Here is a 22,889-nt window from a genome sequence, read left to right as displayed (position 1 = left end):
TGCGTTACATGTAGGCTATTTGTTATTTAATTATTAAAATGTAAACCGATCTTTTCATATGGGTGTTTAGAGTTGTACCCCCTAGATCTAGTCTCTAGTAATTCTGCTTCAAGTGCACCAGATTGAAGCATTTTACTTCAAAATGTTCAAACATTTCTTCCCGGTATGCCTGAGAGGCAGATATGCTTGTTTTTCTCAACAAGAACTGTTTTTAAAAGTTGGACTGTTGCACTGTTGTAGCTTCAGTGGTCAGGTTAAAGTTACATAGCAGTGAATATAAACAGACTGATTAATGTGAATATTACTTTAAACTAACCTGTGTAAAAGTTTCTCGAATAAATGTATTTTTTTGGTGGAAGAAGCATGTATCATTTTGTTACCCTGCCCCTCAAAAGAATCGGAATCGAGAACCGTTAAGAACCGGAATCGAAAAGTAGAATCGGAATCGTGGAAATTCAAACGATACCCACCCTAGGTATCAGTGACTGTGTGTTTGATGTGGCTCTTTGCAGTAACATAGAACAAATGTGGCTCTTAAACCTCTGACTGGTTGGCCACCCCTGTCATACAGCATATTTACAGCGACTACAGTTTACATAACATTACAGGTTCCACCAGGTTCCGATTGGATAGCATCTAACCCAGCTTTAAAACATTTAGTGGAACCAAATTGCTCAGCTTCCATTCCTTTTGCAGACTGTTCCAAGTTAGACTTGACATGGAGGCTAAAGGGCTCTTTTCCGTGGACACAAGGCAGAGAAAAACAAAACCACTGCCTCGGAGGTTTGGTTCTCTTCTGACCAAGCTCTGATCTGCTTCCCTCTACAAAGGAAACATGAAAAGATGAGAGAAAAAGATCAACTCCGGCTAGGAATGAGGTGATACACCCACAGCGTGTTGACACCAACTAGAGCTTTACCCGCGATATGTCAATCCCATCCTGGAAGCCACTTTGACTCAGGAGTCATAAAAGAGTTCACTTGGGGCAAAGGAGATCAGGAACGAGGCAAACACAAACCGCCGAAGAGGGAGAACGCCAGAAAGCAACAGTGTCGGCTTGTTGTTTCCAACTCCCCTAGCACCTCGAGGTTCCCTCCAGCACATTCTCTCGCTGAAATATCAATCGTGTTTGATAGCTGTTTTAGCGATGAAAACAAACACAAGACCGGAGCTGGATCAATCAAACACAGACTGGCTCAGATAGGATACGGGCTCGAGACAGGCCATGTGGAGGCAGCCTCATTATACATGTTTACTACTGTGACAGATCTGTATGTCAACTGTCAGGGGTAGCAACGATATGTACTAAGTGGAAGAGTATATCGTTTTAAATGTACATTCAGATATCAGCGGGTCAAAGTGTGAAGGAGCCTCAGACGTGGCTGCTCTTCCAGGTGACGCTACCCACATCCCTGCGACTCCAACGCACTTAACAAGGCGGTACACACACACACACACACACGCAATTTGCAGCATTAAGCCGCCTGATAGCTCATGTCCACTGAGAGTTAGGGAGTGATTTAACGGACATTGCTCGCACCAATTAGAATGAATCAGCCAGGCAACGTTACCGACGACAAGCGGATGCCGGCACTGTCAACACACAGCCACACACATGCGCGCACACACGCTGCGGAAAAGGGGGTATTTCACTGTTTCTTTTGTGATTAAAGCATGAAAATAGCCCCTTTAGATAATCCCTCCCTGTCAGTGCTGTCAGCCGGAGAGACACTGACACATCATTACCATACGCCAGTCATTCCAAGAGGGACCGAGTACAAAGCCCCGGAGAATGAGCTGAAGAGATCGGCCACCTGCTTCCTCTTTTTTTTTTTTTTTCATGAGCAGCTCCTCGTGTCTTTGCCGGCCAAGACTGGAGCGACATGACACAGTACGACTGCCACAAAAGGGAGAGCCGCACCGGGCGACACGAGGGTGCACAAAAGGATTTCTATGTGCCCGCCCATGCGAGGGGTTGGGCCCTGGAGAGCACCTGATTCATTTCTTCTTGAGGGCAGTGCTTGAATTGGAATGAAAAAGGTGCCAGTACTCTAAAATCAGCAACTTTTTCAAGTCAATTTTATATATATCAATCAATCAATCAATGTTTATTTATATAGCCCAATATCACAAATGTTACATTTGTCTCAGTGGTCTTCACAGTGTGTACAGAATATCAGTATGACAATACGACACCCTCTGTCCTTAGACCCTCACATCGTACAAGGAAAAACTTCCAAAGAAAACCCAGTTTAAAGGGAAAAATGGGAGAAACCTCAGGGAGAGCAACAGAGGAGGGATCCCTCTCCCAGGACGGACAGACGTGCAATAGATGCCGTGTGTAAATTGAAAAGATAATACATTTGCAACATAGGTAGTCCAGATGTTTGGAAATGCATGTGTGTATAATAGGAAGATGAATCCACGAGGATATCCATCCAGGACCGATGATCCAGGACCACAGCCACGACTCGCGATCCAGGACACAGGACCGCAGGACCATCCATGACTCCGGATCCCGGCGTATATAGACACCAAAAAGAAAGACATGTGGGGAAGCTGGGTTAATGGGAACATGAGAGTACACAGGTACAGACAGAGCGAAGGAAGAAGTAAGATGTCCCCCGACAAACTAAGCCTATATCAGCAAAACTAGGGGCTGAATCTAATCAGCCCTAACTATAAGCTTTATCAAAAAGGAAGGTCTTAAGCGCACTCTTAAAAACGGATAGGGTGTCTGCCGCCCGAACACAAACTGGAAGCTGATTCCACAAATGTGGAGCTTGATAAGAAAAGGCTCTGGCTCCCATTGTACTTTTAGAGACTCTAGGAACAACCAACAACCCTGCATTCTTGGAACGCAATGCCCTAGTAGGACAGTAGGGTATAATGAGTTCTTTAAGGTAAGATGGCGCCTGCCCATTAAGGGCTTTGTAGGCGAGAAGAAGAATTTTAAATTCTATCCTGTGTTCTATAGGGAGCCAGTGTAAGGCAGCCAGAACAGGAGTAATGTGGTCCCTTTTCCTAACTCTGGTTAGTACACGAGCTGCAGCATTTTGAATCAGCTGAAGCCACTTGATTGACTTCTTGGTACTCCCTGATAATAAAGAGTTACAATAATCCAGCAATATATACAGCCCACAAACAAGAATTTGGCTACTATAATGCTGGTGGGTTTGTCTCTTTACTACTGTATATTTTAGAAAGGTTCACTGTACTTAACATTTTTTATGATAGGCAGCGGATATGGCTAAAGCTCAGTAAGGTCAATATTAACTGAAAATATAGCAATCAAAGTCTAGATCTTCTGCTGAAGACACATGAAGCAGAGACCTTTCAGGTGAGAGCCCCTCTGGTGGTGTTCAACATTAATGACAAGGAAACAAAGCTCTGGTCAGAAGCATTTTTTATAAAAAGCTTTAACAAAATTAAGTATTTCTGTACATTTTGAATGCAATCTAACTTTCCAACTCAGAAAACGAAAAAGTGCCAAAAGTCTTCTCACATGGCTGAGCTGCTTTGCAATATACTTCACCACTGAAGAATACAAATATGTATAGAGTAAACTATGATGCAATCTAACTTTCCAACTCAGAAAAATTATAAAGAGCATGAACAAAGAACATGTAAAAACAAATGCAAAATTTGCACAATCTAAAATGAGAAACTGTAACTGCAAGTAACAAAGTCTGAGCCATGGTAAAGAGTTACATTGAACACCAAGCTGATCAGATAACTCCCTGGTTGGTCTGAAGTCCTTCTATCTCCAGGATCTGTACAAATCGGCACATTATGCCAAAAGTCTTCTCACTGGGTGAGCTGCTTTGCAATATACTTCACATTGTTAGAAAAGGCTCCAGAAGGCCTTGGGGACATCAGTATCAGGGGCTGGAGCTGGACAGGCTCTTTCATCAGCACTTCTCCTTCCCTTTGCCAGCCAGGACCTCACATACTGTTCCGGATTGAACTGTCCTAGTGATGGTCCATTACATTTAATGAAAACCAGGCTGGACAGTCGGCTGACAGAGAGAGCATTCCTTTTTGCAGTAAGGATATCGTTCATGCAGCTGAATGCCCGCTCACACTCACTAGTGGAGACAGCGATGGTTCGGACTGCTTTCAGTAGAGGCTCCATGGCAGCAGGTGTACGGGATGCCCTGGTTTCCTTGTATTCGCGAAAGCCCTGAACAGTCTCTCTTCTGTCCACTTTCAGCACTTCGCACAAACGTAGCACCTCTACGTCCCCATACTGTACGTCAAACTCCTCTTCAGGCCAACTTCCAGGATGGATAACTTTCATGTCCTGGATTAGCTGATTGTCCCGGGCCTCCCGGCCATGTAATGGGATTTCTCTTGTGCTGACATGAGAGGAGGTTGTGGAAGTCATTCTGTGTCTCAGATTCTCTACCATACTGCGGAAAAACTGACCTGCATGAATCTGTACAAGCCTGCCATTCTCACGCAGGGGCAGGGCAACACCCTTGAATGACTTCTCAGCTAGAGCTGTATGAACTGTAGTCATGTGTGGGCCAGGCATGGTGACCATGGATTCAAAAACTCGTATTTCTCGAGTTTAGAGCCTATCTGCTGTAGGCAGTGTCATTTCTCTTTTTTGGAGTTGCCGAGAGAGGTCGCTGAGCTCTGTGAGCGCATCATACATCAGTCCCAGATTGCTGACAAACGTTGCAGATGTGAGCACATCATCCAGGCCCTTGTACTTTGCTCTGTCTCTGGAATCCCTGCTCGTGTCGTTTGCAGCATTTGTGAAGTGATCATGAAGCACTCGGTAGTTTTCCCAGACTGCTCTGACGCTCCTTTCACTTGAAGCCACCCAGCGGATGGACAAAAAACGCCCTATCACCAGGAGACGCTGTCCGACTGCTTGCGCACACTGCGCTAACTGCCTCTGATTTTTGGGGGAGGCATGGAACAAGGAATAGAGTTTGTCAAAAAAAGATCTGGAAATGATTGAGCCCTGAGACCTCCTTGACCACATCCCCAACTGCCAGCTCTAGACGATGATTGGAGCAGTGCCACACAAACAGGCTTGGGAATTTACTACACAACTGGGTAGCAACGCCTGTTCTCTTCCCTAGCATGACTGAAGCCCCATCACATGCAAAAGAAACGAAACACTGACCTAAAAAGTCCTCGTTAAAATCTCTTCCAAGACACTCCATTAACGCCTTTGTGATGTCATCAGCCGTTGTTCCATCCAACTCGATCAGCTCCCAAAAAAACGTTTCGGGCTCAGCATCAGCTAATGCTGAGCGTAGACACACAACAAGCACCGTTTTACCACTAATAGTGGTAGATTCATCGACCAAAACACAGAGTTTTCTTTGGTTTTCTGTAATGTCTTTTGCCATTTTTTTCTTCAGCTCATGAGCTATGTGGTCGATGATTTCGCCACAGGTTTTATTGGAGTGCAAAACCCTGCCCACGTTCAGCCCATTCAGTTTATGTACATTCAAATCAATTGGCATGTCTGTGAATGGCCGGCTATGTTGGCCAATTTTATATGCCGTTCGAAAAACTCTGATAGTGGTGTCTAATTCAGATTTATGCATAGACTGCACTTGATGTTGAATAGTTTCACGTGAAGCAGATGTAAGGATGTCAGCAGCTTTTACATGGGCTTGTGATTCTTTATGTTCTTTGATTTTTTTTCTCAGGCTAGCTTGTTGTTTGCCCTTGTCAACACCGAAATGAGACACTGCACACTCACCCCATTCAGTTGACAGTTTCAGTCCTTGTCCAGTGTGTATTCCCAAAGATTTGACATCTCTGCATATCCGACATCCTAGCTTCTTATCTTTAAGAAGGAGCCATGCATTGGTCTTGCAAAAATATTGCACCTGGTCCGTTGTCCAGCAGTCAGGTGCATCGCTTTGCCCGGTGTTGGTGGTGGCAGTTGCGCCAGCAGCAGCTAACGTTAGAGGCTCTGGAGGAGGCGGCGGAGCTAGTGCTAATGCTAATGCACTAGAACTTGGAGCAGGAGGATCAACCAAAGAAAGCTCCCCATCAGACACAATTTCCAACACAGGCACAGCATTCTCTGTATTTGAAGTTTCTTCCGGCGACAACCGCTGTCTTTTTGCACTTTTATTAATCCACGCTAACATTTTAGAAATGCTAATTTGTGACGTGACTTGCTTTCCTTCTCTCGGGGGCGTGCCTGCTCTGTTCTATCACTCTACATAGCCACCCACTGGGTGGGAGTTGCACTGCATAAACACAACACACGTGCATCTAGGTATGTAAATTGTAAAGCATTAAAACATGGTTTTACTAACAGTTTTCAGTATGTTGTTACTTCGGCATTATTATTATTATTATTATTATTATTATTATTATTATTATTTTGAAACGTGTATTACTATTAAATCACGGTCAAATAGGTTAATTTTGACATAGTGTTTCCACCACAGTATTTACATGGAGAAGATAAGCCCCGCCCCCTCTCCAGCACGTTCCGTTTGAATGACAGGAGTAAACAGCTGACAGCCGCTGTGAAACTCCAGCGGTTAGAGCGATGAGAATGTCCGTTCGGCACCTCATGACGCATCTACTGAGTACCGGGCGGCTGTATATATATATTTATGGATGTATAATAAGAACGGCGGGAGAGTGTTGAGTACTGGCACGGTGCATGAGTACCGGAGTACCGCCAGCATGCCGGTACTGAGCAAGAAGTGCCGGTACTCCATGGGTCAGAACCAGAAGTGCCGGTACTGCGTACTGGTGAGTACCGGCCCAATTCCAGCACTGCTTGAGGGCTATTAATCTTTTCAAGCACCAGAATCACTTTGCCTTTCAGGAGCGGGAGAGGAGATTGAGTTTTTCTATTACAATCAACCAGAGGCAGTGAGTCTCAGGGAGAGGGGGCAGAGACCACGCTGTCCTTGCTGCTGACTTTCCCCGGTCGAAACAAAAACAAAGGGAGACAAAGCTTTATCACATTAGTGAGATCATTTGTTTCATTTGGAAACACACGTGGGGCACTGCGAGGTCACAGCACATGTTCGGCCAGACGGTGCACTAAACCTTCAGACATTCAACCAGAATTGTTTGAAATGTGTTCCTGTGTTTCCTTGCTCTCACTGAGACCTGGATTACTCCATCCAACACATCCACCCCAGCAGCTCTCTCCACAGCATATTCCTTCTCCCATACACCCAGACCCACTGGCAGAGGAGGTGGCACTGGTCTCCTGCTCTCTCCCAAATGGAGCTTCTCCCTCTTCAAGCTACCTAACTTCACTCCTTCCACCTTTGAATTCCATGCCGTCACAGTAACCCATCCTATACAATGAACCATTGTTGTTCTCTACCGTCCACCAGGCGCCTTGGGGGACTTCTTGGAGGAATTAGATCATCTCCTCTCACACATCCCTGAAACTGGCCCTCCCGCTGTACTTCTCGGAGACTTCAACCTCCAGACGGGGAAGATAGACGAACTAACATCTCTGTTAACCGCCTTTGCTTTCTCACTGTCTCCGTCCCCACCAACTCATAAAGCTGGCAATGTCCTTGATCTCATATTCTCAAGGAACTGCACTACTTCTAACCTCTCTGTAAACCCGCTCCACACATCCGATCACTTCTTCATTTCATTCTCTTTACCCCTTTCCAAACATAACAAACTAATCTCTTCTCATCCTGCACCTGTCCGCCGTAACCTCCGTTCCCTCTCCCCCTCTACCTTTGCCTCATCGGTGCTCTCAGCCCTCCCTTCCTCTGACTCGTTCCAACTCCTGCCTCCAAACTCTGCTGCAGAAACTCTCCTCTCTACTCTCTCATCCTCTCTGGACTCTCTCTGTCCTCTCACATCTCGGCAGGCTCGTCAGTCCCCTCCTGCTTCCTGGCTAAATGACGCACTGCTTGCTTATAGAACCCTCCTTAGGGCAGCAGAGCGGAAACGGTGGAAATCCAAACACCGCGACGACCTCCTAACCTATCATCTCCTCTTTCTCTGCTTCGACCTCTCAGGCAAAAAGCACTTTCTTTCCAGATAAGATCCAATCTTCCTATTCCAATCCCAAAAAACTATTTTCCATCTTCTCCACCCTCTTGGACCCCCCCAAAGCCCCTTCCCCCTCCTCCCTTCTGTCAAGCGACTTTGTTAACCACTTTGAAAAAAAGGTTGATGATATTCGCTCTTCTTTTTCTGACTCACCTCTACTCACCGCTGGGTCACCAGACCCTCCTTCCACCCACACACTGACCTCCTTTCCCCCTCTCTCGCCAAGTGAGGTTCTTACCCTCGTTACCTCTGCCCACCCTACCACCTGTCCTCTGGACCCTATCCCTTCAAACCTCCTTCAGACTATCGCTCCTGATATTCTACCTTTTCTCACCCATTTCATCAACACTTCTCTAACTTCTGGTCACTTTCCAAACAGTCTCAAGGAGGCAAGAGTAAACCCTCTCCTAAAGAAACCCACTCTCAACCCGTCTGATGTTATAAACTACAGGCCTGTCTCTCTCCTCCCGTTCCTGTCTAAAACACTTGAACGCGCTGTCTTTAAACAACTCTCCTGTTATCTCCATCAGAACAACCTTCTGGATCCGCACCGGTCTGGTTTCAAGGCAGGTCACTCCACAGAAACTGCCCTCCTTGCTGTCTCTGAGGAACTGCACACGGCTAAAGCAGCCTCCCTCTCCTCTGTCATCATCCTTTTGGACCTGTCTGCTGCATTCGACACGGTGAACCATCAGATCCTCCTTCGCACTCTCCAAGAACTTGGAGTTTCAGGCTCTGCACTTTCCCTCCTCACCTCATACCTCAAAGACCGCACCTACAGGGTTACTTGGAGAGGGTCCGAGTCCGACCCTTGTCAATTAACTACAGGGGTCCCTCAGGGCTCTGTTCTCGGTCCCCTCCTCTTCTCCTTGTACACAAACTCGCTCGGATCTGTCATTAGCCCGCATGGTTTTTCATACCACTGCTACGCTGACGACACCCAATTCATTCTGTCCTTTCCCCGCTCAGAGACCCAGGTCGTCACACGCATTGTTGTCTAGCTGACATCTCTCACGCAGAGCTAGTGAAGACGAGGAGCACGTTCAGCCACAGACTCATCCCTCCACCACAACGCACCAAGCGCCTCGGACAGTCCTTTGTGCCTGTAGCCATCAGGCTGCACAACAAGGGGTTAATGATGAAAAAGAAATCAAATTAAATCACTGGTCCTAAATATACACTGTTTCCACAACCCATGTTAACTTGTCACTTTAACTTATTCCGCACTTTATAACTTAGATGATGACCAAATATGTAAATATGCTGACAGTTATTTTACTCTTATTTTTATTTATCTCCTATTTTCATAGTCTTTTATTATTATTATCATTATTTCCTTGATTTTATGTTATTTATGATTTATTTTAGATTTTATTGATCTGTGTGAATCTTTGCTGTACTGTTTTTTTTCACGCTTACCCTGTTGCTGCTTTGTCCAACTGAATTCCCCCTCGGGGATTAATAAAGGTTAATCTTATCTTATCTTATCTTATCTCAGTGGATGTCCACTCACCACCTCAAGCTCAACCTTGACAAAACTGAACTGCTTTTCCTTCCGGGAAAAGATTGTCCCACTCTTGACCTGACAATCAACATCGGCACCTCTGTTGTTTCCCCGACTCAGACTGCAAGGAATCTGGGTGTGATCCTAGATAACAACCTGTCCTTCACTGCAAACATCGCTGCTGCAACTCGTTGCTGCAGATACACGCTCTACAACATCAGGAAGATACGTCCCCAGCTGACCCAGAAAGCCACGCAGGTTCTGGTCCAGGCTCTCGTCATCTCACGCCTAGACTACTGCAACTCCCTCCTGGCAGGTCTACCTGCATGTGCCATCCGACCTCTGCAGCTCATCCAGAATGCAGCGGCTCGCCTGGTCTTCAACCTTCCTACATTCTCCCACACCACACCGCTCCTCCGCTCCCTCCACTGGCTTCCGGTAACTGCTAGAATCCACTTGGTACTTGCGTACCATGCTGCGAATTGATCTGGCCCTTCCTACATCCAGGACATGGTTAAACCGTACACCCCAGCACGTGCACTCCGCTCTGCATCAGCCAAACGACTCGCTGCACCCTCGCTGTGAGGGGGACCCAAGTTCCCATCAGCAAAAACATGTGGGTTTGCTATCCTGGCTCCTAAATGGTGGAATGAGCTCCCCATTGACATCAGGACGGCAGAAAGCTTACACACCTTCCGGCGCAGACTGAAAACTCATCTCTTTCGACTCCACCTCGAGCGATAGAACTATTAACAAAGCACTTATATACTAATAAAGGACTGGCTTATCTAAAGCCAGTTGAGTAGCACTTGAAATGTTTTAGCTCTATGAAACCTGATGTACTTATATGATTCTGTTTTCTTCAAGTTTGTATTTTGTTGGTCGAACGCACTTATTCTAAGTCGCTTTGGATAAAAGCGTCAGCTAAATGCAATGTAATGTAATGTGTTAGTTCATATGGTGGAATTTGTCTTCTCTAGACATACAACAGATTTGTTTAACCTCATATAGCCTTCTCCTAGCTTTGCATTCCTGAACAGAATAGCTTTTTGTCCACAGGATGTAGTAGATATTTTAAATTCATCCTATACGTTGGGAGATAAAGTTTAAAACTATACCGGAAAACATTGTAAGTGGACACTTGATGATAGGTTTTCTTTGCTTACCTTTATCTGAGCGTAAGACGGAAAGATCAATACCACTCTCATATGGTCCCGTTATGAAGTCAGGAGACGAACAGTGTAACTTAGCAATAAGGCTAAAAACAAGGAAAAGTCTAGCCTGACTCTTTACAACGTTACTGCCTACTAAAACCACAGCAATCTGGTAACCGACTGGCTATCATTCTGAAATAAATAATCTTCTGCGTGACTTTGTCTCGAGTAAGCTAATAATTCTTACTGTCCAAACATTAGAATGGAGTTGGAATTGAGACGACTTCCGCGACCAGGTGTTTTCACAAGTAACCAGTTAATAAAAAGCGAATAATTGGTCACAAGACAGTCGATTGTTTCCAAGATTGCATGTCGTTGAATGTGTTTCCCGCCTCTTTTACTCTCTACAGGGACTGCATTAAAACATAACCATTTTAAACCTATATGGTCAATTCTACCAGACTACAAACGGGATACAGACTATTCACTTACGTTTTTTGCCTGACTCTTTCTTGGCTGGGTGCAGTGCAGTGCATTCCTTGAATATAATTAATATAGCTCTCAGCAAGAATGTGAACAAGCTTAGAATAAAACATATTCAAGTACTCCAAAATTATTATTTTTCCCTCAAACTTCTTTTCCAAGGTCAAGAACACGCATGGTTCCTATTTTGTGTTCTCAAAAAAAGCCTCAAGAATTTTCAATAAATATATTCAATAAATATATTGGTGGCCGGAGATGATTCGGCCTTGCTCTGTCCCCTAGACGTTTACTAGCTCATTCTGCCGGTACCCATCAAGTATGAAGATAAGTATGTGTACAATGCAGGAAAAAGCTAATACATCACCAGCTTTAGCCTTTTCTTATTTGACATGTGCAGTTGCTAATGGGCTAATTACCTCAGTGGCCAACATAAGTCCTGAACACATTACTCCACTTTCTTAGACCTTTGGAGGTCAAAGGGCACACTCACTACATGGGTAAGGGGTTGATGTATCAAATCTAAGTGAAAATAGAGTATGGACATCACATGTATTACAGCCTTGTATAATTTATCAGCCACATTCATTAAACCACAGGCTTTCTCATGAAAAATGTCTGTTGGTGAGTGGTATTAATCGCAGAAGAAGCAAAGCTCGGCGGCGGATCCCCGGTCAGGCTCCGAGACGTCTGCCCTAATGGGGGAATATGGAGGCCACTTTAAAATGAAAAACGGCATCGGAGCCCGGTGTCACTTAATCAATGTTAAACCTCAGAGGGGCCACGGGGACCGCCGCCTGCGGGGGCCGCGCAGTCCCCGAACTCATGTCCCCAGAACGAAGGGGGGTTTAAAGGGGCCACCTGTCGCGATGTAACTCATCTCCGTCACAGCGATGATGGCGCTCGCTCCCAAGGGGGTGTTGCCGGGAGGTTGTGTCTTCTTGGGAGGTTTTTAACAACACCATCCATCTCGCTAACACAATATTTGAGACACCGCCTACCGGAGCCATCATCACCGCCGGCTCCCGAGAAGCCTTCATTCATGCGGGATTACATTTGCCTTGAAAATGCCCGAGGCAACACTGTGGCTGCGCTCCATCAATCACTCTCCAAGTCAGTTAGGATCATAAAGCCGGACAGATTTGGCTAATTTCTGGATCTCTTTATGGTCCCTCAATAACAGAAACTACACCGGGGACACAAAATGAAAATCTATTTTATTGCAGGGTAAGTGGATTTGGCTTCTGTTGCAGATGTGTGCGGACGTCTTCGCGCCTGAGCTGGCCAGTGTCAGCGAGTCTCTCCGGCCCTCGGCTCCTCCATCTCTCGCTCTGCCTCGGGCCCAGGGGTGCTCTTATCTCTCAAACAAACGGCTCCCGTGCCGCAGCCTCCGCTCGGCTCTCATCTATCTGCCTGACATGTGCTTCCTTGTTTGTTTTCTCTCGCCCGCGAGACACGGCCGATGATATTGAGCCGCGTTGACGGCGCTCCTCCATTCATGCCAGATGAATCACTCACTCCCGCGTGCTCCGCGGCCCCGTGTAATGCCGACAGTCTTTTCCACTTCAATCAATTCTTTAGGAAGGAGGTTAGTACTTTTCCATTCATTCATTAAGAAAAGAAAAGCCCACTTAAAGCAGCTCTGCCAGCCACTTTGGCAGGGAGATCTGCAACAATGAAGGATTGTCAGCTTCCTGGAATGATATTTGTTTGGTTTATTGGAGGCAAATATAGATAGACGTTGTTGATACGAGTATGGAAATGTACATTCGTAGCAGAAGTTGTACACTTGTAGCAGAGGTCTAGTTCACAAACTCGAATTAGTTTACATAATTACATTTAGAATTCATGTAAAACAAAACACAGTATGCAAGACTAAATAGATTTGAACAGCATGTACTTAGACATAGGGCAGCAGCAGTGTTACATAACTCAAGGCTCGGGTTGCAACTTGCTATTATTTATATTATTGATTTTTTGTTTGATGTGTAGAATATCAGAAAATAGTGAAACATGTCCATCCCAGCTTCTCCATCGCAAGAGGAGACCTTCGAATGTCTTGTTTGGTCAGTCCAAAACTCAAAGTTATTCCCTTTATAAAACAGAAAAGCAGGACATCTCCATACGAGGCTTTTTCAACGTGATCAGTTACTTGAACGAACAATCTATTACCAAAATAAATGCCCTTTTCTTTCAATGAAGTCACCCGTTGCAGATTTACATATGGCAGAAGAAAAAGAAGACTAATTCCTTTAATGAAATGAGACTCAAAGCTTACACTTGCTCATTAAAAAAATCATTATGGAAAAAAAGGATTTTAATGAGCTCATAAACTCAGAGGAAACTATTCTGTATAGACATTACGGTCCTCTAAACGAGCTCTAAAGATCATATAGAAATGAAAAAACGTTTCGTCCAATAAGCCATCAGTTCAAAAAGCGTCTCTCAGGTGACTCGTGCACTCAGTCACTCGGTGAGATCCTCCTGAGTGTGGACGATGAGCAGAGGGTTCCTGCGAGGACTCGGCTCCAACAAAATCCCGCTGCTGCTGCTCCTCGCCGAAGCTGCTTCTGTTTTCGCTGCGCCGCCGCCGCCGTTCGCCCGTGAACTCGTTCTCTCCTCCGCTGTGGAGTCTTCGGAGATGTTCAGCTCCTCGGTCACCCGTTCCCCCAGCTCCTGGATCAGCTGTCTGGATCCTTCTGAGGCCGAGGGGAGGGCGTTCACCTTATCCTCCGCTGAGAGAAGTGTGCTCTGCTGGGGGAGGGGAGAGGCAGCTGGGGTGTGTTGGGACTGTGGAGGGTTGTCCTTAGACGTGTCCCCTCCCCCGCCTCCCTCTCCTCGCCCCTCAGATTCCTCGCTCTCATCCGAGGAGTCGCTGCTGCTGCTGCTGCTGCTGCTGCTGCTGCTGCTGCTGTCACTGGACGAGCTGCTGCTGCTGCTGCTGTCACCGTGGGACTCTTCCTCCGCCACCATCTTCGCCGCCTCCTCCAGCTCCTCCAGTTCCAGCTCCAAGTCTTTTTTCTGCAGGGAAGCTTTTTGCAACGTTGCGGCCAACGCTGACATCTTCTTGGACCTGTGGAGATAAAAGAGTGGGAAAGAAGTTAGAAAAGGGAACAAAAGTGACAACAACTCCATCAGGGAGAGATGCTGACTCGTGGACTGGGCTCTGCGTGTTAAAGACGTAGCCGCGGGATAACCATCAACACATCTAATCCCCATTAACCATATCCCAGTCGCATCCGAATGCTAAGTAGAACGCGATTGGCCGAGGAGCGGGGGGCTCAATGAAATATGGAAATATGGATGTTTAATAATAATGTAGACAGATGAGCTGCGCTGATACGCGGGGCTCTTCCCCTCCCCCACTGCCGCTCTCCCTGCGAGAGGTGATAAGAGAGGGATTACAGAGAGAGGCAGAGCTCTCCCCCTCCCCCTCCCCCTCAGCCAGTACATGCAAATGTAGACGCTTTCCCCTCTCGCATTATGAGAGGCTAAGCCAACAGTTTGAGGCAGCGGCAAGCAGAGGAACCTTTCACACCAGACAGGATGGGATTTTTTAATGATTTCACGAGCAGCCAACAACTCCTGAGAATATAACGGATGCCAGAGAGAGAAATATATTATTTTAAATTGGATATTTTACCCACTATCCAATTGTTGCTGTTTCCCACTAAAATGTCTTTTGACAGTTAATGCGTTTGCCTTTTTTAGTGTGTCGTGTTTTACGAACCAAAAGCGCCTGTTTACAAACTAAACAACGTCAGGTGGCTGTCAGTGAATATCTGTCACTTATTCAGTCCATTTTCAAACCACCGATGGTGATTATTGGAAACAGTGAAAAGTCTTTTTTAGGGTTTTATTTCTACGAGTTTTCTGCTGGAGATTTGAGGAGAGTATAATCATTTTACGCTTGAATACGAAACCTATACTCACGTCTCACACGTCACAGAGAACGGCTCCATAACATGGGCAGAACCACCTGGACGTCATGTTTCTATCGCTGCTGCTCAAGTCAAGGCTGATAAACACCTGTGGCTTCGGCAGAGTCACCTTGCACACTGAAGACAGAAGCCAGACATCAGTGAGGTTTTCTGTCCATGAGCAAAAGTTCCCGATGGATCGAACACGAGAACATTTAGAGAATACATCCAGTAGGATGGACGCAGGTTCCCCCGGACGGCCCGGCAGTGCTGCAGAAAGCCTGACTGCAGAACAGCCAATACAAGTCTGGACACAGAGAGAGTGCTTCTGAGCTGCTCGATGTCTCCAGAGACGAAGAGAATGCCCTCATAAAGCGGAACATTAAACAATGTCTCCGTCCCGTAGCCCCGTTCTATCACCAGGGAAGACGCAACACGACTCCGTGAAGAGTGAGGCGCGGTTTTATTGCCGTTTCCTCCCACAAGCCCCTTCAGCGCAAAGCCGTCAGATTGTTCGGAGGCCCCCGCCTGCACACTGTTCACACTGGGATGCCTGCCTCGCTGCCAAAAACTTAAGTGGTTGCTATTCGTCCCCCTGTGCGTTTAGGGCGTGTGTGCTGCCCCTATTGCCATGGTGATTACAAGGTGACCTCTGCAGGTCACTGCAATTCAGACCATTCAGGGTGGGATAAAGTGTGTGTGTGTTGAGGGGCTTTTCACACCGGGCTCCCGGCGCCCTCTCTGGCCTAATTAACCCGCTGCCGAGCTCCAGGACGGCTCCTCATTACCGTGCCGTCCTAACGAGCTCCCTGTTCTGGAGAGCAGAGTGTTTTTAGGGGCTGAGTATTCATTTAAGACCTCGGGAGGGACTGTGTAAACAGATCTTACGGTTCTAGCACATTCTCCTCGGTGCACACAGAGAGGAATAAGCTGGCGATGTGGGAAAGCAGGGAGATGCCCTTTCTCACATGCACCTTAATCCAAGAGAAATGTTGGGCAGTTTTCTGTGTCACAATGTGGCAGAATGTGGAAACAGTAGCTAAAGTCGATTTCCCTGCTAAGATTCTCGGGCTGGGTGCGAAGCTCCGAGTGTAAAACATTCCCGTGGTTTCAGTCGTGGAGCTGAGAGTTCGGCTCAAATTCACCACATTCTCAAGCTGGAAGATCTGTAAATCCTAAGAAATAAAAAAAACGGTGAAGAATGTACTTTGTGAAGAGGAATGTAATTGTGTCGTGTAGTAGCTCGTATTGAAAACACACGAATGAGCCACAGTTAGGGGACAGTATTTATATATTTCGACTCGCTTTTTAAGATATATCTTCAGTAGGAACAAATGGCTCGAGGCTGAGTTACACACAGCGTAGGGCACATTGACATTAAGATAAAATAATTGCTGCCTTGATAACTGTAACATCCTGTCTCACAGTATAATAAATGTCTGTGCAATGATTTAGCATGTGAACAGTCTTCTTGGCTCTAACGTTGGACACTGTGGATAGTGTTTCACGTTCTCTGTAACTTGAGGCTACTCTCCTCCACCAACGCAGTAACTCATGGTGTCGGCATCGAGCCGTGCTTTGGGGGTGAACACGACAGGCAGGAAGCAGGTGTAGTTGACCATTTTCAACAACATGCATTTTTGTTAGCATTTGCTAATTAACGCTAAAGACTGACTGAGGCTACTGGGAATGATACGAGTTACCTCTGCCAAGGAGAAATGTTTTTAGGCTTGTTTCCATGTCGATTGGTGGAAGGGCGGAGCATGGGTAGTGAAGTAACCCAGCATATGGGGCGAGTACACCATTTTATAACATGGTGAGATGAGGCCACGGTGCCACTCTCTGAATGCTCTTATAGTTTTCCAGGTACTTGGCTATACACCAATTAATGTGACATTTTGACCGGATGACTCGGCTTGCAAGTTATTCCCATTCATCCTGCTGGGATCATCCAATAGCTGTAAAGACATTTACTTTAAAACCTGAAGTTCATGATGGGGTTAAAAGGAAAAGTCTTGGGACCAGCAAAGTGACTGCCCCACATGTCAAAGCAAGGCATGTAATAGCTGTTGAGATGTTTCAGTCTAAACCAAAATGGCGGACTGACTAACCAACATGGCCATTCTTGACCATGGAAATAAGTCAACTCAAGTTGTGTGAAGATGTAAACGACAGAAACCGCTGCATTCTTTGTGTAACCGACTCCTGCGATGTTGTGGTTTCCACGTGCGAAGGCCGCGCCAGATCGACACAACTAGAGCCTTGCAAAGCATTTTCAACAATGACAAATGTCTTCTTCCTGCAGCGATTACAGGTATCCAGACATTAACCTGCACTAATGATGATGAGTGTGTGCAGGCTGCCAGTGGAGCCAGTTTAGGGCCCAGGCAGCTCTATAAAAGCCACGTGAGCGCTTCCTGTAGCGAGGCTCGAGCAGAAGAGCCTCCTGCTGCAAAGCCACTTCAAAGACTGGCCTGTATTCTCTTTCCCCCGTGGGAAGTCATTATTGAGTTAGCATTGGGGAGGAGTGCTTGTTTTCTCTCCCCTCCCTCGCTCTGTGGTTGAAGACGCTCGGCCTGCGGTGAATACAAAGGCTCCGTCCAGGAGGGGGAGGGATACGGTTGTACACAATCCAGTCATTACGGCAGTGCTGTTGTGGCTTGCCTTCATTAAACTCAGGAGGGGTGGGTTTTCTCTCAAGGTTGGAAAAACTTCTGGCAAGACAAAGACGCCTCCATCTGCCAACGTCCCCAGATGAGAATAGGATGTGTGTGTGTGTGTGTGTGTGTGTGTAAGAGGCGAGCTAAATTACAATCTGACATTTCTTTCATCGGTCTCATTGAAAGAGCAAGTCTTTCAGCACGCCGGTGCTCTTGAAAACGTCTTGGATAAAGCTCGTCTTCAGATGTATACCTCTGTGTAATATGAGCAGCAGATTTCCTCACCGTAACTCACAGAATGCACCATTCACCGGCTGAGGGATAAAAGGCGACGCGGGGAGATGTGATCCGTCACTGTGACTGAACGCTGGGAGGTGCTGAGGCTTGGAAGCCACTTTGATTCAAGGAATGAGAAAAACAGATGTATTTATTCAACACGCCAATGTTTGAGTTCAGACCTGGAGCTGTCTATGAAACACTTAGGGTACTGTACACACACTGATACACCATAAATATCTGTTGACTGTCATCTGTGACATGAGGGAGTATTTGTGATGTCTTTGCAACCTGGGTCTTCTTGTTGTAGCTTTGAATGTCAGTCCCATCAGGTATGATAACCGTTAACTCGGCAACTTCCTTGCAAACTGACGGCAGAGGGATTTCACGACAGACATTAAAAAGGTGTAAATGTGCATTGGAGTTTTCAGACTTTAAGTATTGCTTACTGTGCTCACAGCAGGGCTGCTCAATTAATCTTACTTTAATCGCGTTTTTTGGTTTTTCAGTTGAACTATATTTAAAGGTGGGGAAGGTAAGTTTGAGAAACCGGCTCGAGATACACTTGTTGTTATATTCCATGGAATGCTCTTAACATCCGATAGCAATGAATATCTGAAGTGCTTTGACAACAAATCCATAAAAACATGTCAGCTGTAGAAGCCGTAATACTGTAAAAAGTACAACCAATCCGATTGGATGGCCTACCTGCCTGTCAGCCTTCCATCGGGGCACAAACTTGTCTCGTGCCCTCATTGGTCATGTGCGCGTTCGTGTGTGTTGGGGGAGGGGCTCTGTAAGGAAGTGGCAGATTTTCTCCGGTTGTGTATTTTCAAATTCTAGCGACCTCGAGCCGGTTTCTCAAACTTACCTACCCCACCTTTAAAGTTCAGGGTAATCAACTGTTAAAAACATAATGTTCACATTTTTTCTCTCCAATAAATGGATGTTTTTAAAGTCAATGAATAATCACATGTATTAATCGCAATTACAATTATTGACCCAAATAATCGAGATTATGATTTTTGCCATAATCGAGCAGCCCTAACTCACAGCAGCTGTTCCGGCACACTGTTTTCTTATCAGCAGTTACAGTTTGACTAGGCGCTATGCAATCTTCTGTAAACATCCCACTATAATGTAAACGCTTTTGAATGGATGCCAGGAATTGAGGACAGAGATGATTGTTTCCCAGAGACAGAAAGCCCACTGACCTTGGGGATCACCAGTTTGACCTTCATGGGTTTGAGCGACATGTCTGGACAGCTATTGGTCGGATTCCCGTGAAACTTTATACAGACATGTATGTTCTCCTTTTGATAATGACAGATACTAATCCATGTTCCTGGATCAAATTGAAATGGCTATCAACAGTATCTTCACCATGGCAGGCCTTGGTTTGGATTGCTCCATCAAATAAAGCTTTGGGTTTACGGTGTGATTTATAACACTGCAGCCTGGCAAGCTAAAGTTTGGATTTATACCTCACTGTTGGGATTGTGGGATCTTTACTAAACTATGTTCAGCTCATAACTCCGATTTGATGGTCTCTCCTCAACTTTCAATTGACGTAATCCCTTAGACATTAAAGCTTTGGAATTGTTTTAATAGTTGTTAAGAGTGTCTGCATTGCATTAGTGTTAATACCTCTAGAACTTACAGGTATTATGCCGTAGTAACTGCTTCTTAATTAGTTTGGACAGAGGAATCGCCTTCATTATAATGTATTTGTAATAACTGGAGTGGGCACGGATAGAGGGAATTATGCAAATACAGAGTGTTTAAGATGAGCCTGTGTACTCAAGACAAAGAGATGGCCTCACGCTGGGAGGAAATCTGTACTACTTATCCCCGTTAGCCTGCAGACATGTGTATCTTTGTTCTGCCCAGCAGGGGGTCTCTGCAGTGCTGCGGCTAACTTCTGACGGAGCGCCTCCATTATCTGTTTCAAAGCCTTCAAGACGGGCGTTTGACAAGCTGTGTGGCAGTGCCTGGTGGTTCTAAGCAAACATCTGGATGTGACATCGGATTTGTCGTTGAGGGGGGGACATCGTGAAAGCTGCCTGGCTTGGCTATGTGACAATTCCCCATTATCTACAAAGACTGGAGAATCACACGTGGATTGCAACACCCGATTTAAATTCTGTGGGAAAGCTCGCCAACGCAGATGTTCCTCGGATGGTCCCATTACTCAAATTTGGTAACTCTCTTCTAAATCAACCCTTCAAAATTTGAAATGTTCTGTATATCTGTAAATGGCGGTGGTGGCGAAGCCGATAGGGACTGGATGGGTCAAATGCAGAGAAACAGTTTCCCCACGGGGATTAATAAAGTATATCAAAAATCTAAATGATATACTATCATATGTATATACAGTATAAGCCTATATTCCTACTACTGCTGTATTTTTGACAATTTTAAAGAACATTTTAATCATCCAGAATTCTTTATATTGTTCATATTTGATATACTATATTTCATTTTCAATTGTTAACTCTATTCCACTTTTAAGTATTTGTATTTTAAAGTTGAACACACTGGTCCCGTTACAAAATAATTTCCCAAATTGTGATTAATACAATATCTATCTATCGATCTAGATGTTTTGTTTTAATAAGCTTTACATCGTAATGTTCAAACAACATGGATGCTACTTAAAGATGTGCCGTATTTTATTTTATACAACACTGATTCCTGTTTCGGAGGTCGTTCTCCGAAGGTAATCACATGCATCTTCTTTACTCCTTTTTCAGATTATCCCAACAACACTCCCTAACTATAGGCGCGTTCACACCGCAGTACTTTTCCCACTTTAGTTCCGATATAATTCTGAAATGTTGCGTTCACACCAAAAAGAGCCGGAACTAAAATGAGTTCATGAGAACCTTTCCACCCCCTTTTCCGTCCCTGCTAGAGAGCAGGAACTTTCGTGGGAGAAAAAGGTTCCTGAGTCTGATTGGCTGGGCGGATTGCAAACCACGCCCCGTAAAACTCCCAAAAAGTTTTGTGAAGCCGCCATTTTATTATCCTCGCATTAGCATTAGCATTAGCCCAGCGCAGAAACGCAGAGAGACTGGGACTCCCAGCAGCTTCTACTGAAGCCAGTCCCCAACTCCGGGGACTTCCGGCCGGGGACTTTGGGGCGGCAGTATACGCCGTGAAGTGGGTTGCGGCCTGCCAGTAAACCCAAAGCAGAAGAAGAAGAAGTGACGTCAGCGGCTTCATTTGCCTAATCCTCCCTCAGGGACTTATTCCGGTGTGAACGCGATCTGTACTTAGTTCATGAGGACTAAAGAGTTCTCATGAACCTTTGTGGGAAAAGTACCGCGGTGTGAATGCGCCTAATGTTAACAAAAGTGAAAGGTGTACATCAACATATATGGGGCTCTTTCTTGGCCCACGCTACCCCATTCCAACAAGTTTCACAAAAATGGTGCCAGCAGTTTTTTCTGAAAACCTGCTGACAGACGGAGAAACGGAGCCAAAAGCCTAAGCTCCTGGGCAGAGGTAGAATGAAAACACCTCTTACGCCTATGGGAACACCTGTGCAATAAGTGCCTTGTGCTTTGCAATGACACATAGGTGTACTGAAGTCAATCGACCAGTCATGCATGAACGGGGGGATGGAGGTTAAGGCTGCGCCACCATGCCGAGTGTATTCCCAAGGCGTTGGACCGCAGGCCTTCCAGACACGCTGACCCACATGCTTGACCCTGTTGCCCTCAGGCGTTCACAGTTGTTTAAGCTCCAGGCGCTGCTCCCTGCTGGGTGCTGCTGTCAGAGCTACCACATCTCCCCATGGGTTGTCATGCTCACAATAATGAGAACGGATGAGCAGTGAAGTCCTGAAGGCTGCTTTATCCTCCCGGAAAACAAAAAGGGAAAATAATGTCAACAACTCAGTTTTTGGCAGTAAGCGTTGTTGTTTTTAAGCGATGCTGCACACACATTCTTCTTTTTGTTGGACTCCATTTATCCAATGAAAACAACACCCATTGTGTTGGGGGATTGCTCACTTCACACCTTCCATTCACAACACTTCAAGTCTGTCCATTCAGCTGTTGTGGCGCGAGGCTCGGCTTACCCCTAATTTATTTCTTGTAAATCTTCCAGTCTTCGGAGCGATGCGGGTTTATTAAATTCCCACATCTATTAGACACAGATTCCACAACAAAACATGTATTTCCTTTCTCATGACTTCATATGGAAACATGAATCTCACATCCCTTCCCTCCTAGAACACTACGCATGACATTTATTTCTTTTACTGCAAGAATCAAATTGACCCAATTAAAAAGCGTCGGGTGGAGGGTTTCAAGTGAACCCGCTCTTAAAAAGGAGAGTTGTAGCCCTTTCGGATTTAACTGTGTTACTGTAACACAACACCAGGCTTGAGAGTCTGTGCTGGCTGCCCTGAATCTACGTTGGCCTCTGTCCAAGCTACTCGATCAAAGAGAGAGAGAGAGAGAGAGAGAGAGAGAGAGAAGCCTTTGCAGGCCAGCAGCTCTGCAGGGGGCATTGGCATCTGAGGACCCCCTAAAGCAGGGGTGGGGAACCTTTTTCCTCTCAAGGGCCATTTCAATTTTTTCAACATCCTCCGAGGGCCGTACACATTATTGACCTCTGCTTAAAATTCACAGCCCATTCATTTGGCCTTTCTTTCACGCTGTGCAAAGAAAAAGCAACCTCTCAATCCAGATATCTTGCCATGACTCGCGCACGCATGCACGCGCACGGTGTGGCACCAAACAGAAAGATATGGACACAAGATGTATTTAGTTTCCTATCCATGTGGACATGATTTAAGTGGGGGGGGCTAACCTCCTCTGGGGGGGTCCGGGGGGCATGCTCCCCCAGGAAGATTTTTTTT

At 45.8% G+C, this 22,889-nt stretch overlaps 1 protein-coding gene across 1 annotated transcript in view; it reads right to left on the bottom strand.

The window, feature by feature from the left end:
- Nucleotides 1-12,863: 12,863 nt before the first annotated feature.
- shq1 (SHQ1, H/ACA ribonucleoprotein assembly factor) overlaps nt 12,864-22,889 on the bottom strand; it is a 54,862-nt gene continuing 44,836 nt past the window's right edge. Inside the window, exon 12 of the mRNA XM_034083991.2 lies at nt 12,864-14,236. Within this exon, the coding sequence (XP_033939882.1) occupies nt 13,630-14,236 (607 nt within the window). The 3' untranslated portion in view covers nt 12,864-13,629. The remainder of the gene's footprint in view (nt 14,237-22,889) is intronic.

Source organism: Pseudochaenichthys georgianus, chromosome 5 (genome assembly GCF_902827115.2).
Source record: "Pseudochaenichthys georgianus chromosome 5, fPseGeo1.2, whole genome shotgun sequence".
Taxonomy (NCBI): Eukaryota; Metazoa; Chordata; class Actinopteri; order Perciformes; family Channichthyidae; genus Pseudochaenichthys; species Pseudochaenichthys georgianus.
This window is presented reverse-complemented; position numbering and strand designations above follow the sequence as displayed.